Raw genomic sequence first — 14,770 nt, 5'->3', positions numbered from 1 at the left:
GCCAATCTCACGTGTTCTCTTTGGTCTTGCAGAATGTGGGGTGAGTCTGGGAGGTCACGAGCACGCCGACCTGGGTGATGGCAGCCAGCATTTAAACTCCTCTTGCTATCCATCTACGTGTATTACAGACATTCTGCTCAGCTACAAGCACCCCGAGGTCTCCTTCAGCATGGAGCAGGCAGGCGTCTAATACGCAATGGAAAGTGAGTGTCATCCTGGAGAGGGCCAGCCCAGCTGTGGCCTAGTGCCAACTCCTGATGCCATCAGGAGCATTCCTCATGTGGCAGCCACTTTCCCCTACAACCTTCACGTCTTCCTGCTTTGTCACCAAGCATTGGTCTAGTTTTGGGGTGTGCATGCAGGACCTAGTCCCTTGGTTTAATTATGGAGATGAGACACACGCCCCTCCTCGTGGCAGAGTGAGCTACAGCTCCGAGGCTGGTTAGTAAGGAATGGAGGTGGAACACATTGAGAAAACATATCCAGCCATATTTTTTTAAGGAGCAAGTGACAGGATATTCTGGAGAGGAGAATGGTGATCAGAGGCCAGTGGTAGAAAATGGGTACATTTTACGACTGGTTTGACTGGAGTAATGCAACAGGTTTGCACTGGGTACTGTTGGTTCTGTCTCTGAAAAGACAGAATAGACTTGATGGAAGTAAAGCCATCACTCTAATCCAACGTCAGAACCTCAGTATGGCTGGTCTCTTAAAATACCTGAGGCAAGACTACACACCACACAAGCTGCATTTTAAAAAAAGGTGGCGGTGGGGTTTCAGAGCTGGGGGTGTAGCACTTGCTTGCCCTGTGCAAGCCCCTGGGTCCATCCCCAGCACCAAAGAAGTTTTTTTTTAAAACTTCAGTGAAATATTGATCTTGCTCTTTTCAAACTGTTCTCCTCTGTCTGCTTTGTTGCAGGTTTGTGTATAGCTTGGGAATGAGAAGGTCGACTTTAAGCCAACAGTATCTAGCAGCGTTGCGCCAAATTGCCATTGTGTTTCTCTCCACCCAGAATATCATGGCTCCTTTCCTCACATTTGGTTCATCAGTGTGCTGTTCTTTTGGGTTCTGAGGGGGTTTTGCCATGTTTGCTTATATGACCAAGTCACCAAGGAAATAAACAGGAAATCCATGTTGTCCATCTTTTGTGAAAGTGTATTTGGTGTATTTTGAGTTGGGAGGGATGTTTTTGTTTTGTTTGGGGGTTTGTTTGTGCTTTTTTGGTTGGTTTTGTTTTCGGTATTTTCTTCTGGAGGTAATTTTCTTTCTCTTTTTCCGGTCCTTCCGGATCTTTCTTTCTTGTTTTTCGTCTATGTTTTTTGTATATTTCTTCCTTTTCGTTTCTGGGACAGGAGAGCCAGCAGTTAGAGTTCAGGGGCCAGGGCCTTAGGCCACTCCCATCGCAGGCTTCACCGAGAGCACCCTCCCTTGCTCTGCATTGTTCTTCCACGGGAGCAAATGCAAAGGGAGAGCATCTCTAGAATCTCAGTGGCAGAGAAGGGAGCGGGAACGGGTTATGGCCTCTGGCCCTTGGAGAACAAAAAGAGCAAAAAATAAGAAGAGTGGGAAACACCAGGCCTGGACCTGGAGGTCTCTGCCGGTGGGATCCGCTGAAAATGCACCTGGCCTGCGCAGAGGCTATGAGTGACCTGGTGGCATTTGGTCGCCAGCAGGGAGGTCTCAGCTTGAGCCTCTTTTTGGTATATAACTCAGCTCCCCTCTGGCAACCTGCAAAGTTGATCGCCATTCCCACCCTGCTGGTTCTGCCCATGAACTGAACGCCCATCAGTGGTGCACTCTGCTTTGTGCGTCTTTTCTTTCTCATTTTATATTGTGTTATGAAAAGGATTGTTTTTTCCATTTGTGTGTGTGTGTGTGTGTGTGTGTGTGTGTGTGTGTGTGTGTTTCCCTTCCAGCCTCTTTGTCACAGGCAAGAAGAATAGGAGGTTGTCTTGGGTCCTGCCTGTCTCTCAACCTCCTCCTCCCCAGGCATCCTCAGCCCCTATATTTTAATTCTTAATCATGTAGGAATTGTTTTTGGTAAATGTTGATATTATTGTTATTATTATTGTTATTATTAATAAATAAAGACAAAAGGAATTTTTGTTTAAAAGAGAAGTGTTTAACCAGATTCTGTTCTATTTGAATTGTGATTTGCACCTTTGGTTCAAAGCTTTTTCTTTAGGCATTGTAATTGTAAACAGCTCTTTCTTGTGCCAGTGACAGATACAGTGGTCTCCTTTCCCCAGTTGAAGCAGCGCATTCGCAATAGCTATTGTTTATGTCCTTACCTTTATTTTTCTCTTCATTGTTAGAAACCAAAGTCTTCTCTGCTGGCTGGGACTTAGAGGGGATCTGGGTTATCTTCTTCTGATGTTCAAACCAGAGAGACATTTGATATCCTGACTCTCAACCCTTTCTTCTGGGAAAGGGAGTAAAAGGTTCCTAGCCCCTCCTAGTCTTTATCCTGAATTTGCACAGAAGAGAGCTGGTGCCCAGTGTGGCCATCCTGATGTCGCTGGCAGGATCCCCATGCAGCTTGTCCGTCTTCACTGGTACTGGCAGCTCAGCTCCTGGGCCCACTATCCCTCAAGTGGATTTCTGCAGTGGGAGAGTCTTGCTGGGGATCTGTCCCATGTTTCCATGGCCCCAAGTCTACCCTCCACTTGTGGGGTCACCAAATACCCACCAGAAGGAGGTTTACTTACCAAGAAAGCCCTAAAAGCTATTGTTGACTTCTCCGGGCTTGTTCCGACTCTGATGCCCCATCTTACCCTACCGCTACCACACACTCAGCCTGATCTGTTTACAGGGTACTGGATTTATGGAAGAGCAGATTGCCACCCTCCAGCAACCACCCAGATGAAAGCCAGTGAGCCTACTAACCGTGCCATCCTGCGAACTACACTTTTAAAGACATCATTGCTTTGTATTGTAGTAACCAATATACGCAGTATATGTTGAATGTATATGAATATACTTTCCTATTTCTGTTCTTTGAAAATGTCAGAAGTATTTTTTCTTTCTCATTTATGTTAAACTAAAAAATGATTTTTAAAAAATCTCCAGACTCAAGTTGCTAAGACCTTTTGTCCTTGTTTATGTGGGGCATATACAACTTAGTAACTTGGTTGGACAGTAGGAGGTTGTGAAAATAAAATCCTGATTATGTTCTAATGCTCATATGTTATTTGCCTTGTGGTTCCGAGTCTAGTTGAGAGAAGCATCCAGGAGGGTGGAAGCTGGAAGGCTGGGGACAGGGGAAGTCTGCCAAGTTCAGGGTGGGGCTTTCCGCAGGGAGCATTGGCACTGCTGAGTGGGCAGGAAACAAATTCCTTGAAAGGCTAACTGTGAAGAAGGAAAGAGTTGGCAATGGGAGTCTTACGGGGCGATCCCAGTCAGCCAGGTGACGTGTTAGCCAAAGTAAGTAGTATGACAGCAAGGGGACTTTTCCCACCATTTTCCCTTTCTCCACACCTGAACTCCAAAGAACAGGGTAGAATTTCCAGTGAGGTCCCAGGGAGCTAGTTGGAGGTCTTCTGTGAGTGAAGCTTTCTGAAGCTGGAATTACTGAGTTTGTAAGGAGAATGAGTGGAGGTAACTTATGAAAACTTTACAGTCCATGGGGGACTAGAAAGTTGCTGTGGGACTGATGAGAACAGAAAGGGCCTTCTCGGGGTCTTTTGGAAGTTCCGAGTCTGTACACATTCCCGTGCAGGGCAAGGTGGATCTCTGGAACCAAACCGTGATACACCCAGATGCCTCCCAACAACTTGGACACCTTTTGTCATGGGCGCCACTACCCTCTGAAGTCAGCCAGGGTGCCTCTGTTTGGGTTTCCAGATGAAGCAGGGCACTGGAGATCTTAGAGTTCTAGAAAATGGAAACTGTGCTGACAGCTCCTTACGCGATCCTCTTTCTGACTTTGTGCCATGTCCCACCCCACCCCATCTACAAAGATAAGAATTCCAGGGGCTGCTGTGCTTCCTCATGCTGGTCAAAGATGAGCTGTGTTGGCCTCTTCCTGAGCAGGAAGATCAGGCAGAATTGGTTACAGTGCCCCGCCCTAGAGTCCACCTTGGGACTCCATCACAAGAACTGCGACAAAATTATCCAGTAGGAAGTACTGGAGGTGGGATCCTCTCCCCTGCTCAAGCAGAACCTCCCCAGCCCTAGCTCCCCAGTCCTGGCCCAAACCATTGTGTTGTCAAGTGAATGTTCTGGGCCCGGTCTGGTAGAGGCTGGATGCTCATTTCTTGAGTCTTCCCTCCAGGATCTGCTCCTTCATGTGACCCTTTGCCAATCTGATGAGGCTTCCTTTAGTGTGCCAGTGTCACTCACTGAGCAAATGTTTAGCGAGTGTCTGCTAGGTGCCAGGCTTAGTGAGGGACAGAGTCCTCTCCCATCCAGACGGATCAGTATGTTGGGACATAAATTGTGAAATGGGTTGCTAGTCATCCTGAGCAGGAATGACTCCTGTAGCAGCTGCCAGCTTACCCGCACACGGCAAGGGGTCCAGGGCCTGCACTTGGAGGCCATTTCAGAAATGGTCCCAAGAGGAGGAAGAGGATGGTGGGAATACGGATCAATAGTGATGGGCCCTTCATCCACTAAGCACTCCCACCCTGGGCTCTCAACATTTCTAACATTCACTGGACTCGGCTTCTGTGATGAGCCCAATTTGTTAGTTTCTCCATAGGCCTCTGTCCAGAAAGACTCCTTCCTTTCCCAAATAGTAAAGCGGTATCTAGACTCATTTAAGCCAATGTCTTACAGTGAAATGGAGCAGACACCAGTGAATAAGAATGTTAAACAAGGAAACTTCCTGCTTGGTAGCTGCTGTCCCACAGTTCCCTATCCTCTACTGATGCCCTGGAATCCCTGAGCCAAGAACACCCCTGAAGAGAGTCCTAGGGCCACCATTAAAGAACAAGAAGACAAGTATCCTGATTCCCAGCCCTGCCACACTCAGGCTCACAGCTGAAAGAGACAGGGCAGTTCTTAGCTCTGGGCTGCAGTTTTCTGACAGGCAAAATGACCAGGAGAAACTCTGGCTTCCAGCCTCACAGGGACATAATAAGTTAACTATGGAAGTGCTTTGGCCACTTAAGAACTGCAAATTTTAGATGCTAGGTTTAACCATAGTAATTTCAGTAATAAGCCAAAAGAAGGGTAAAGCAGTAGCAGGTAACTTGGGAGTCCAATCAATAAGCATCTCAGATCCCCCACATGCTGGCTGAGTTGAACTCAACCCCCACCCCAAAAAAGGAACATCTCTTTGGCCTGAGATCCAGTGAGTTTCCCCCATGGGGTGTGGGGTCAGTTTTCCCCCTTCTCTGTAAACCACAGGCTGGCAATAGCCTGCCAGCTCCCTCTCTGCTTCGTTCCACAGACATCTGGAGTGACTTCTGTCATGGAGATGTCCCACATCTCAGCACCTACAAGCAAGGCCAAAGAGAACTGTGGGATTCCCTGCCTCCCAACTTCCGCTGCCAGAAGGTCCTGGGCTATACTGGGGAAGTGCAAGTGTGTTTATGGCAATAGGGGGATGGAACCCAGAAACTGGGATTCTGGGACACAGAATATTTACTGTTTATTGAGTGCTAATGACCTTCCTAAAAGTGTTGCTGTACATACTCACATTTCATGCTTAAAGCAACACAAATGTATTATTTTATAAATTTGGAGGTCAGAAGTATAAAAGGGGTCACACTAGACTAAAATCATGGTGTCAGTGGCATTGTCCTCCTCTGGAGTCTCTAGGGGAAAATCTGCAGGGAAAGGCCACCTGCATCTCTTGGCTTCCAGTGTTCACATTGCTCTGACCTCAGCTTCCATTCTCAAGTCACGTCTGTCTTGGCCCCTTCTTCTGGATATTGAAGGACAATTGTGATCACCCTGGGCCATCCGCCCCAGCACAGGCCTTAATCATGTCTACAGAACTCTTTTGGCCAAGCACAGTCAGTCATGGGTTCCAGAGAGGACGATGTGCACATCTTTGGAGGGCCGTGATTCTGTCTACTACACACTGTGACCCCTGTTAATCAGAGATGGCATGTTCTATCATTATCTTCATTTAGCAGATAAGAGCCTTAGGTGTGGGGAGGTTATGTAACTTGCCCAGGGTCATATGGCTAATAAGTGTCAGAGCCAGATTCAAACCTAAGGTTGGTGGCTCCCAAGGCTTCTCAGAGACAAAAGGCAGGATATCAGCTGGGGCTGGAGTGGGAAAGGCCTGGATCCCAGCCACTCCCAGATCTGACAGACAGAAATACCAGATTGGTTTCTAGAGAGTTAGGGAGTTTCCTGGGGTGATGGGTTAGGGCACATTTCTTCCCTGGAACCTAAGTCCAGAGACCTGGGTGCTAAGTCCAGCCCTGCCTCTAACGCTCTGAGAAATGAGTGATGTTGATTCCTTCCATTGGCTTCTGCATCTGGAAGGTGACAGGGTGGGGAGAGGCTGGAGTAGTGGGTTTCAAAGTTCCCCTCGGCTTGGACATCACAGGCTAAATGACCTGGGCTTTCCTGGAGAAGCCTTGCAAGATGGTGCTGCAAGTACCAACCAACACACGGCACCTTTCACTTACAGGCTCTCTCGGGGGCTCCAACACCCTGGACATTTCTTTTTTTTTCTTTTTTTTTTGGGGGGGGGGGCTGGGGTTTGAACCGAGGGCCTTGTGCTTACAAGGCAAGCACTCTACCGACTGAGCTATCTCCACAGCCCCCCACCCTGGACATTTCTTGAACCTGCTCCACAGATAGGAAACTCAAGCTCAGAGAGATTTTATAACTGGCTCACATTCCTCCTTCAGCAAGATGGAGGCAAATGAAACAAAAACCCAGGTCTCCCGCTGTTTCCATGTCCAGGGGTCCTTCCCCCACACAGGGCTTCCTCCGCTCTGACAGCCACCCTCAATTGTATGTGATCAAACAATGCAAAGGTTCATGTGTGAACAAAGGAAAGTCTACACTTGAAATTCTGAGATTATGCTTTTTCGGTGTGAAAAAGTCTGTTTTGAAGCGATGGTAGATGGTGATGCTGGCTTTGAAAGGAAGATGGGCAATATCTTTTTATGACAAAATTAATAGTCGGCAACTTCATGTTGGTCTCTTGCATTTATTTTGATATGTCAGAGGCCTCTGAAATCTCAGTCTGGGGCCCTGAGCATCCTCCTCCCACAATTCCCTAGTGCCACAGTTTCCCTTGGATTTGGGGTTCGGGAAGCCTGTGAAGGGTGAAGAGAAGTGTGTGGCACCCTGGGACTAGAGGGGGGACCGGGGTTGGTGGGAGGAGGCGCAGGAGCAGTGCAGACAGACAGACAGACCTGTGAAACAATCTCCCTGGAATGCAAGAAGCCGGCGGAGGAGGAGATCTCCGAGTGGAGGAGTCCCAGGTCCCTTCCCCTCTCTCCCTGCAGAAGGCACAGGGCACAATGACATGCACACACTGCCACATAGGAAGGGAAGGGGATGGGTGCTGCTGCCCCAAACCCCGGACCCACAAGCCACCTTCATCCTGCCCATGCCTGAACCCTTGACCCCTGCCCTGCAGCCCCCACAGCTTCCTGTTTGCCCACTCTATTTGCCTGGCTCTAGGGACAGAGCTGATCCTTGAACTCTAAGTTCCACATCGCCAGAACCAGTGAGCAGCGACAGGGCCTGACTGGGCTTATCTGTCCTCCAGCCCAGCCCCTGCCTGGAGGCATAAATAGATGGGGGAGTGCCGGACAGTCAGAGGCTGCTGGAGAGTTCCTGGAGGTAAGTGCTGCTGCCTGCCCCAGGCTGCTCCGGCTCCCCAGCTCTAGGCTTGGGGCAGGACCTGGGTACCTGGGGCCTTCCTCACTCTAGGCCCTTCCTCTTCCCCTGGCTGGACTACATGGGGGAGCATGGGGCTTCTGCATGCCAAAGGCCCCCTCAGCCAGACCCCTCTTCTCCTCCAGGTTCCCACAGCCTGCAGGATGAAGGCAGTGGTGCTGACTGTGGCTGTGCTCTTCCTGACTGGTACGTGCCCCCAGCCCAGGGAGCCTGATACTGGGGATTTCCCCTAAGCCCAGTGGCCCACCTTCCTGGGTGTAGTGGAATTTTTCACTTGCCCCTCTCCCACTCCGTGCCTGGTGTTTGAGCCCAGCTCCCGACCCACAGCTACCTGACCAGGGTCTCCCTCCACCCCCAGGGAGCCAGGCTCGGCATTTCTGGCAGCACGATGATCCCCAGTCCCCATGGGATCGAATGAAGGATTTCGCCACTGTATACTTGGATGCAGTCAAAGACAGCGGCAGAGACTATGTGACGCAATTTGAAACCTCTGCTTTGGGAAAACAGCTAAAGTAAGGACCCAGCCTGGGGGCTGGGGCAGGGGAAAGGCAGTAGGTTCCTGGGGTCAGAGAGGCCTATGGGGAGATGTTGTAGTCAGACTACTGCAGGCCTCACCTGCTATTTGATGAGCTGGCCCCATGGCAGGTCTTGGGTGGAGAAATAAGGGTGGGATCCCCAGGCAGGGTCACCATCTCCCAGCAAGGGCCCACCTAATCAGTAACCACACACCGCATTTCACCTGTGAGTGCAGCCAGCCCCCTCCCCTCCTAACTCCCAGTACTTCAGAGACAAGACGGTCCTTCAACACCCATGTCGACCCCAGTTCTGTTTCCCACTAGTTCCTCCTTGCACCTCAGGCCATCTGTGAATGGGACATGGTGGGTGGTGTTTAGGGTGTTGGAGCCAGTGCATGGGAAAACTGGGACCACAGCTATTGCACGTGCAGGGACAGGTGATGGCCAGAGCCCACCCCAGGTAAGCTGGGGCGCTAAGTCTGCAGATCCAGGGCAGTCCAGGCTGTCCGGGAAGCCACTCCTCAGCCCCTCTCTTCCACATCAGCCTGAAGCTCCTGGACAACTGGGACTCCTTGAGCACCACTGTCAGTAAGCTGCGCGAACAAATTGGGCCGGTAACCCAGGAATTCTGGGATAAACTAGAAAAGGACACCGTGGCGCTGAGGGAAGAGATGAACAAGGATCTGGAGGAGGTGAAGAAGAAGGTGCAGCCCTATCTGGACGACTTCCAGAAGAGGTGGCAAGAAGACGTGGAGCGCTACCGCCAGAAGGTGGAGCCGCTGAGCACGGAGCTGCGCGAGGGTGCGCGCCAGAAGCTGCAGGAGCTGCAAGACAAGCTGAGCCCGCTGGGCGAGGAGCTGCGTGACCGCGCCCGCACCCACGTGGACGCGCTGCGCACGCATCTGGCGCCCTACAGCGACGAGCTGCGCCAGCGCCTGGCCGCGCGCCTCGAGGCGCTCAAGGAGGGCTCCAGCCTCGCCGAGTACCAGGCCAAGGCCACCGAGCACCTGAGCGCGCTCAGCGAGAAGGCCAAGCCCGCCCTGGAGGACCTCCGCCAGGGCCTGTTGCCGGTGCTGGAAAACATCAAGATGAGCCTCTTGAGCGCCATCGACGAGGCATCCAAGAAGCTGAACACCCCCCAGTGAGGCGCCCGCAGCTACTCTTCCCCCATTGCACCTTTCGGTTTCTTAGAATAAACGTTTCCAAAGTGGAAGCAGCTTCTTTCTTTTCGGGGAATGGAGGTGGGGTGAGGGATGCTTGAGAGGACATCCAGGGAATAACTGGTGGGAGCCACTGACATTGGGGCAGAGACTTAAGCAATTCTGATTCAGCCTGGGCCTCTGCGGGGTCTTAATCCGTATTGGAAGACCTTCGGGAGCCAGATTGGTTTGAAATGAGAGTCAATTGAGTCCTTGTCTTAACAAGATGCAGAAAGAAAGGCGGTAATGGAGAGTCAGCCAAAATGGTAGATAACCCAAGAGACCTAAAGAGGGTCAAATGGAGGTGCTGCAACCCTGCCTAAGGGGGATCCAGGAACAGGGCTGGGAGAAGTGGTTCCCCCTCCTAGGGGTGGGAGCTGGACCAGGAAGGTGTTCACCTGAGCGGAGGGCAGGAGCCTTTTCTCTCTGTCTGGCTCAACCTGGTGGGGTGGGCCTCAAGGAGCCATTGAAGGATTTGGGCAGGTGCAAATGAAATGATTGAAATCCTTTTTTATTTACTCAAAAACCTCTTAAGCAAACACTTCCCTTTTCTTTTTGGCAAGGGCAGGACCCCCTTCCTACTACTTTCCCCTTCTCAGAAACAGGCACAGCTATGGAAGCTGGCTGTCCTATCCATGTGGCTCCCTGCGTTGCTGCTCCCTCTTTCTGCAGACTCTGACCAGGTCAGACACAACACCACCTCTTGCAGGTAATTTGCATATTTTATTCCCAAGATGGCTTCATCTCCATCAGCTCATTGCATCCTTTCCTAAATCCTTTACAGATCGCCAAGCTGAAGTCTGGACTTGTGAAATCACTTAGTGAAAGGCAGGATGGGCTGGGTTGCTCATTTTAGATCCATCTGCCCATTGGCATCTGTGATTATTTAAGACAAAATAAATATGTGGCCAGGCACTGAAATTCACATGGGTGTGAACACATGCGTGCACATTCTTGCATGGACATCCCTGTCACCCTCTTCATGCTCACATCTGTGTGTTCCCATGTGCATGCACGGTTTTCACGGATCTGGGAAACCCTTCCCTGGAGCTGCCCCCTGCCCCCCACCCCACCACATAGAGCCTTTTGCCCTGTGGTACAGCCTCTAGATTTATTTTTATTTTATTCCATTTTATTTTGTTCTATTATATATGTATGTATATAACACTGGGGATTGAATACAGGGGCACTTTACCACTGTTACATCCCCAGCCCTCTTAATTTTTTGTTTTGAGATAGGAGTCTCACTAAGTTGCCCAGGCTGGCCTTGAACTTGCCATCCTCCTACATCAGCCTCCCAAGTTTCTGGGATTACCAACATGAGCCACTGCACCCAGCTCAGGTCCCTGGATATTCTATTCCTTCATGACCAGTGTATCTTAATGAATTCTTGGATAATGGAGTGGGCTTTTTAGATTCTAATATCCAGAGCTACATTTGGATGGGAACATTTCTCAGGTGTGGGCACTGAGGTTCCTGGCTATAGTTGGGCAAGAAGAGAAACCCAGTGAATTTCCAGAGAGCAGGCGGTCTCTAGTTGGGGCTGTTTGCATTGATGCCACCAAGACTGTAAAGGAGCCCAGCCAGCACCTGGCAGAGGAGTACATAGTTTTTTTTCTATGCCAGCAGAACAGAATATGGACAGCTGGCCCAAGCTCAAGATCTGGCCCTGGCATTTGATACCGGACAAGTGCCTTCATCTCTCTGAACCTTGGTCTTTTATCTGTAGAGTGGGGGCCTGATCTGTGGTCCCGGAATTCTCTGATGTGAACATCTGTTGGGGCAGGGGACACAAGGAACAGCCCCTGTTGGGGGTGACCTTGTGCTCCTTGGTTCTGGTCCTAAGGGGCCAATCAGTTCAGCTATAACAATGACAACCATTCACTAGGTATCTCTGATGAGCAGGCGCTATGCCAAATGCTTTCAAACTGTTTCATTTTCACAACAAATCAACAGTGGAGGGGGTGTTATTATACCCATTTTACTGATAAGAAAGTGAGGCTGATATGAAGTGGTGGAGCCGGTTCTAGAGCCAGTTGTGTCTTATTCCAGCCACTACCCCACCCCTCCCCCTCCCCCTCCCCCTCCCCTTCAGTGTGCTGCAGAGGACCAGGAGGCCTGAGTAGTGCAAGTTAGCGCTACAGTTCTGGTGAACACACACAACTTCAACTGTGAAGACGACATACAAGTGCCAGCTGGGCGTAGAGTACACACTCAAGTCACATTGTAGAACACTCGACAGTTTATCACAGTATCGGCAACTCTATTCTCATGTTTGATCTTCCACACAGACCTGTCAAGCCAGGCAGGATGAGGAGGATTATTCCTACCTTACAGGTGAAGCAACTCAGGTGGGGGGCACTGGCCCCCAGGTCACTACAAGAGAGGCCCAACTCGTTCCCATGCCCAAACATACATGGCACGCGAGGGACGTCCCACTCATGGCAGCTTCTCGTCCAGCTTTATTGGGAGGCAGCATGCCCGGAGGTGGGTGGGGCCTGGGTGGGGTGGGAGAATGCTGCCCCTTTCAAGCAACCTTCAAGGGCAGCCCAGGAGTCTGCAGAACCCAGGGAACTGGCAGGATGGAGGAGAGGTGGGTGTGGAGCGTCGAGTTCTCAGACGACCTCAGAGGCCTGAGTTGGGCTGGCCTCGGCGGTGGACTCCCAGAACCCGGAGAACTTGCCCGTAAATGTGCTCCAGTAGTCTTTCAAAGAGCTGATGCCATCGTTCACCCAGCCCCTAGGGGAAATCATAAGAAGGATAGAAATGGGTGTGAGAGCTCGTCTACAGGCTGCAGGACCCTCCCCACACATCCCCACTGGCTCTGTCCCAGCTACCTACTCTCCTTCACCCATTAACAACCCCGAGACCTCGACCAGGAACCACCCCCAAGGAGAAGAGATGCAAGGTGATGAAGTAACCCTAGCCAAGTCCAACCTGGCGGTTCTCCAGGTTGCGTTGAACTTGCCTGCTGCCCCTCCCCCCACTGCAGACCTGAGGCACAAAGTCTTGGGTGGGGAGATGTGTGAAGTCAGGGGTGCTGCTGTATTTCATGCAAATGGTGTCCTCAGGACCTATACAACCTAGTGACTGAGTCAGTGGGGCAGAGGGAGGCAGTCTCTCATTTGAAAAATCACTGGAGGATTGATTAGCTGTGTAGTCTGGGCCAGATCATGTAATCTCTGGGAACCCAAATTTTCTTATCTGCAGAGTAAGGGGCTAATACCCACTCCACAGCTGAAGCTGAGGACTAAGAACTTTTGCAAATGCCTCTGCTACACAAAGGTGGCCAAAGTCAGCAGAGGGCAGGAAGAACAGGGAGGAGTTGAGGGTTTGTGGGTGGGGCAGACTAGAAGAGCAAGGACAGACTTCTACTCCCAAACAGACACTGGTCCCAAGACTTGTCACAGAAGCACAGCCTGACACTCCAGGCTCACTGCAGCTTCCTCTAGCCCGGGATGATCAGAAAAAGAAAATGGATGTGAGGGCTAAACTGGCCCACCAGGGCTGCGCTGGGGAGAAAGGAAGGAGACAGAGGAGGGGAGTCCCACCTCTGTCATGTCCCCCGCAGCAGCCTGGCAGGTGCCCTGTGAGGGGACAGAAAGGCCCAGTCAGGGAGTCTCAGAGAGGCAGAGGTGCAGGAAAGCTGGAGAGCCACAGCCTCATCACCAGAGCCCCTGCCAGGACAGGGTCAGGTGGGGATGAGGAAGAGAGTGCCAGGGCTGGGAGGAGAGCCAGTGGGTGTACCTGGCCTGCTGGGCCATCTTAGAATCCTGCATGCTGGTCAGTGCATCCTGGGCGGTCCTGGTGGCGTGCTGCACGTAGCCGTGCATGTAGCTGAGGAGGGAGGCATCCTCGGCCTCCGCAGCTCCTGCCGGGAGAGCAGAACTGAGCAGAGGCAGCTCAGCCTTTGGGATAGCTCCTGGCTCCCGTGTGGTTGCCACCCATGAGGACTCAGGCCACCTCCCACCCGGCTCCCGGCCCAGACCCCTCAAGGTGCTTACGGGCAGAGGCTAGGAGTGCCAGGATGGCCGCAACGAGGAGCACCCGGGGCTGCATGGCACCTCTGTTCCTGTAGGGAAGTGTTCTGTGAGGGGCACCTGAGCATGGCATGGCCACTGAGGTGTGCCCTGCACCAGTCAGTAGAAGGGCCTACTCCCCTGCTAATATGAACTCAGACATGGGGCTCTGAAGACCCAGGCCCTGGGGTGTGGGGCAGCTGGTGGGATGCTAGAGAACCCCACTCCCCAGCATAGGGATCAGGACACCTGGGGTCTGACTGATCCTCTGCAGTGCTGAGTGACTATGGGAAGATTTCTGTCCTGCTCCAGGCTCAGACTTCCCGCCTGGGCAGGACTGATAGGTCAAAGTTTTCTTCCAGACCTGTGTGCAGAATGAGGGGCAAGTGTGCAGACTGGGAGCCAGCTCCAGCCCCAGCTCTGCCACCACCCTGAGAGAGGCTTTGGGCAAGTGATCTCCCCTTTCTGGGCCTCTGTCTCCCTGGAGGCACAATCAGGCTGGGGGACACTTGGATCCCGGAGGCGTCCCAGGCTCTGGTAGGTTGCTCTCCAGGCCAATGCTGGGTACAGGGAGCCTCCTCCGGCCCTCTCCATCCTCCTCCCTCCCTGGACTCCTCCCCGGAGGCATTACCTGGAGAAGCTGCTTCTAGGGATGGAACTGAGCAGGCGGGCGGGAGGGCTCTGACCTGTTTTATATTGTCAGGACTGGCCAGCAGGCACTGAGGGCCCAATGAGCTGGGCAAAGGTCACTTGCTGACCAGGGCCTGAGGCAGGGAGGCCAGCTGCAGCCAGCTGCCAGGAGAGTTGAGAAATCCCATAGAGACTGTGCCCAAGCTGTTCTGTCACACAGCAGCAAGACGGCTCAGCCCCAGGGTGGGTCTGGGGAGACCCTGTTCCCTCCCACAGGCTAGCTCCCCAAGGAGAGGCTGGTCAGAAGGGACAGAGCTAAGGGGACAAAAACCAGGGGCTTTGGAGCCATCTCAACCCTTCACTCCTGAGTTTCCAGGCCCACCCCTCCCGACCCAAGGCCTGACAACAGCCTGGGGTGGGGTGGGTGTGTGTGTGCTTCTTTGGACTTGGGAACCAAGTGGGTTGGGATGGTGGCATCTGACCAGAAGACACTGAAGAGCAACGGCGGGGTCTGTGTGGGAGGCTGAGTTCACAGTCCCAAGCCCAGCATCTCCACCTAGGGGCTTCCATCCCTTGCGGCTCTCCCAGCAG

At 52.1% G+C, this 14,770-nt stretch overlaps 3 protein-coding genes across 8 annotated transcripts in view; 2 read left to right on the top strand and 1 right to left on the bottom strand.

Annotated features, from left to right (window-relative positions):
* SIK3 (SIK family kinase 3) overlaps window positions 1-2,069 on the top strand; it is a 243,932-nt gene extending 241,863 nt beyond the window's left edge. For all 6 annotated transcript variants that reach the window (XM_079105415.1, XM_079105416.1, XM_079105413.1 and 3 more), the window contains 2 exons: window positions 33-203; window positions 920-2,069. In XM_079105415.1, coding sequence (XP_078961541.1) covers window positions 33-190 — 158 coding nt within the window. In that variant the 3' untranslated portion in view covers window positions 191-203; window positions 920-2,069. The remainder of the gene's footprint in view (window positions 1-32; window positions 204-919) is intronic.
* A 5,600-nt stretch (window positions 2,070-7,669) lies between these two features.
* On the top strand, window positions 7,670-9,544 carry APOA1 (apolipoprotein A1). Its single transcript, XM_079104904.1, has 4 exons — window positions 7,670-7,759; window positions 7,942-8,002; window positions 8,175-8,328; window positions 8,876-9,544. The coding sequence occupies exons 2-4, from the start codon at window positions 7,960-7,962 to the stop codon at window positions 9,474-9,476; spliced, it is 798 nt and encodes a 265-aa protein (XP_078961030.1). The 5' UTR covers window positions 7,670-7,759; window positions 7,942-7,959; the 3' UTR covers window positions 9,477-9,544.
* Window positions 9,545-11,969: 2,425 nt separating this feature from the next.
* On the bottom strand, window positions 11,970-14,259 carry APOC3 (apolipoprotein C3). Its single transcript, XM_079104905.1, has 4 exons — window positions 14,181-14,259; window positions 13,535-13,602; window positions 13,278-13,401; window positions 11,970-12,269 (listed from the first exon to the last, which is right to left on the bottom strand). The coding sequence occupies exons 2-4, from the start codon at window positions 13,587-13,589 to the stop codon at window positions 12,146-12,148; spliced, it is 303 nt and encodes a 100-aa protein (XP_078961031.1). The 5' UTR covers window positions 13,590-13,602; window positions 14,181-14,259; the 3' UTR covers window positions 11,970-12,145.
* Window positions 14,260-14,770: the final 511 nt, after the last annotated feature.

Source organism: Sciurus vulgaris, assembly GCF_902686455.1.
Source record: "Sciurus vulgaris genome assembly, chromosome: 11".
Classification (NCBI taxonomy): Eukaryota; Metazoa; Chordata; class Mammalia; order Rodentia; family Sciuridae; genus Sciurus; species Sciurus vulgaris.
This window is presented reverse-complemented; position numbering and strand designations above follow the sequence as displayed.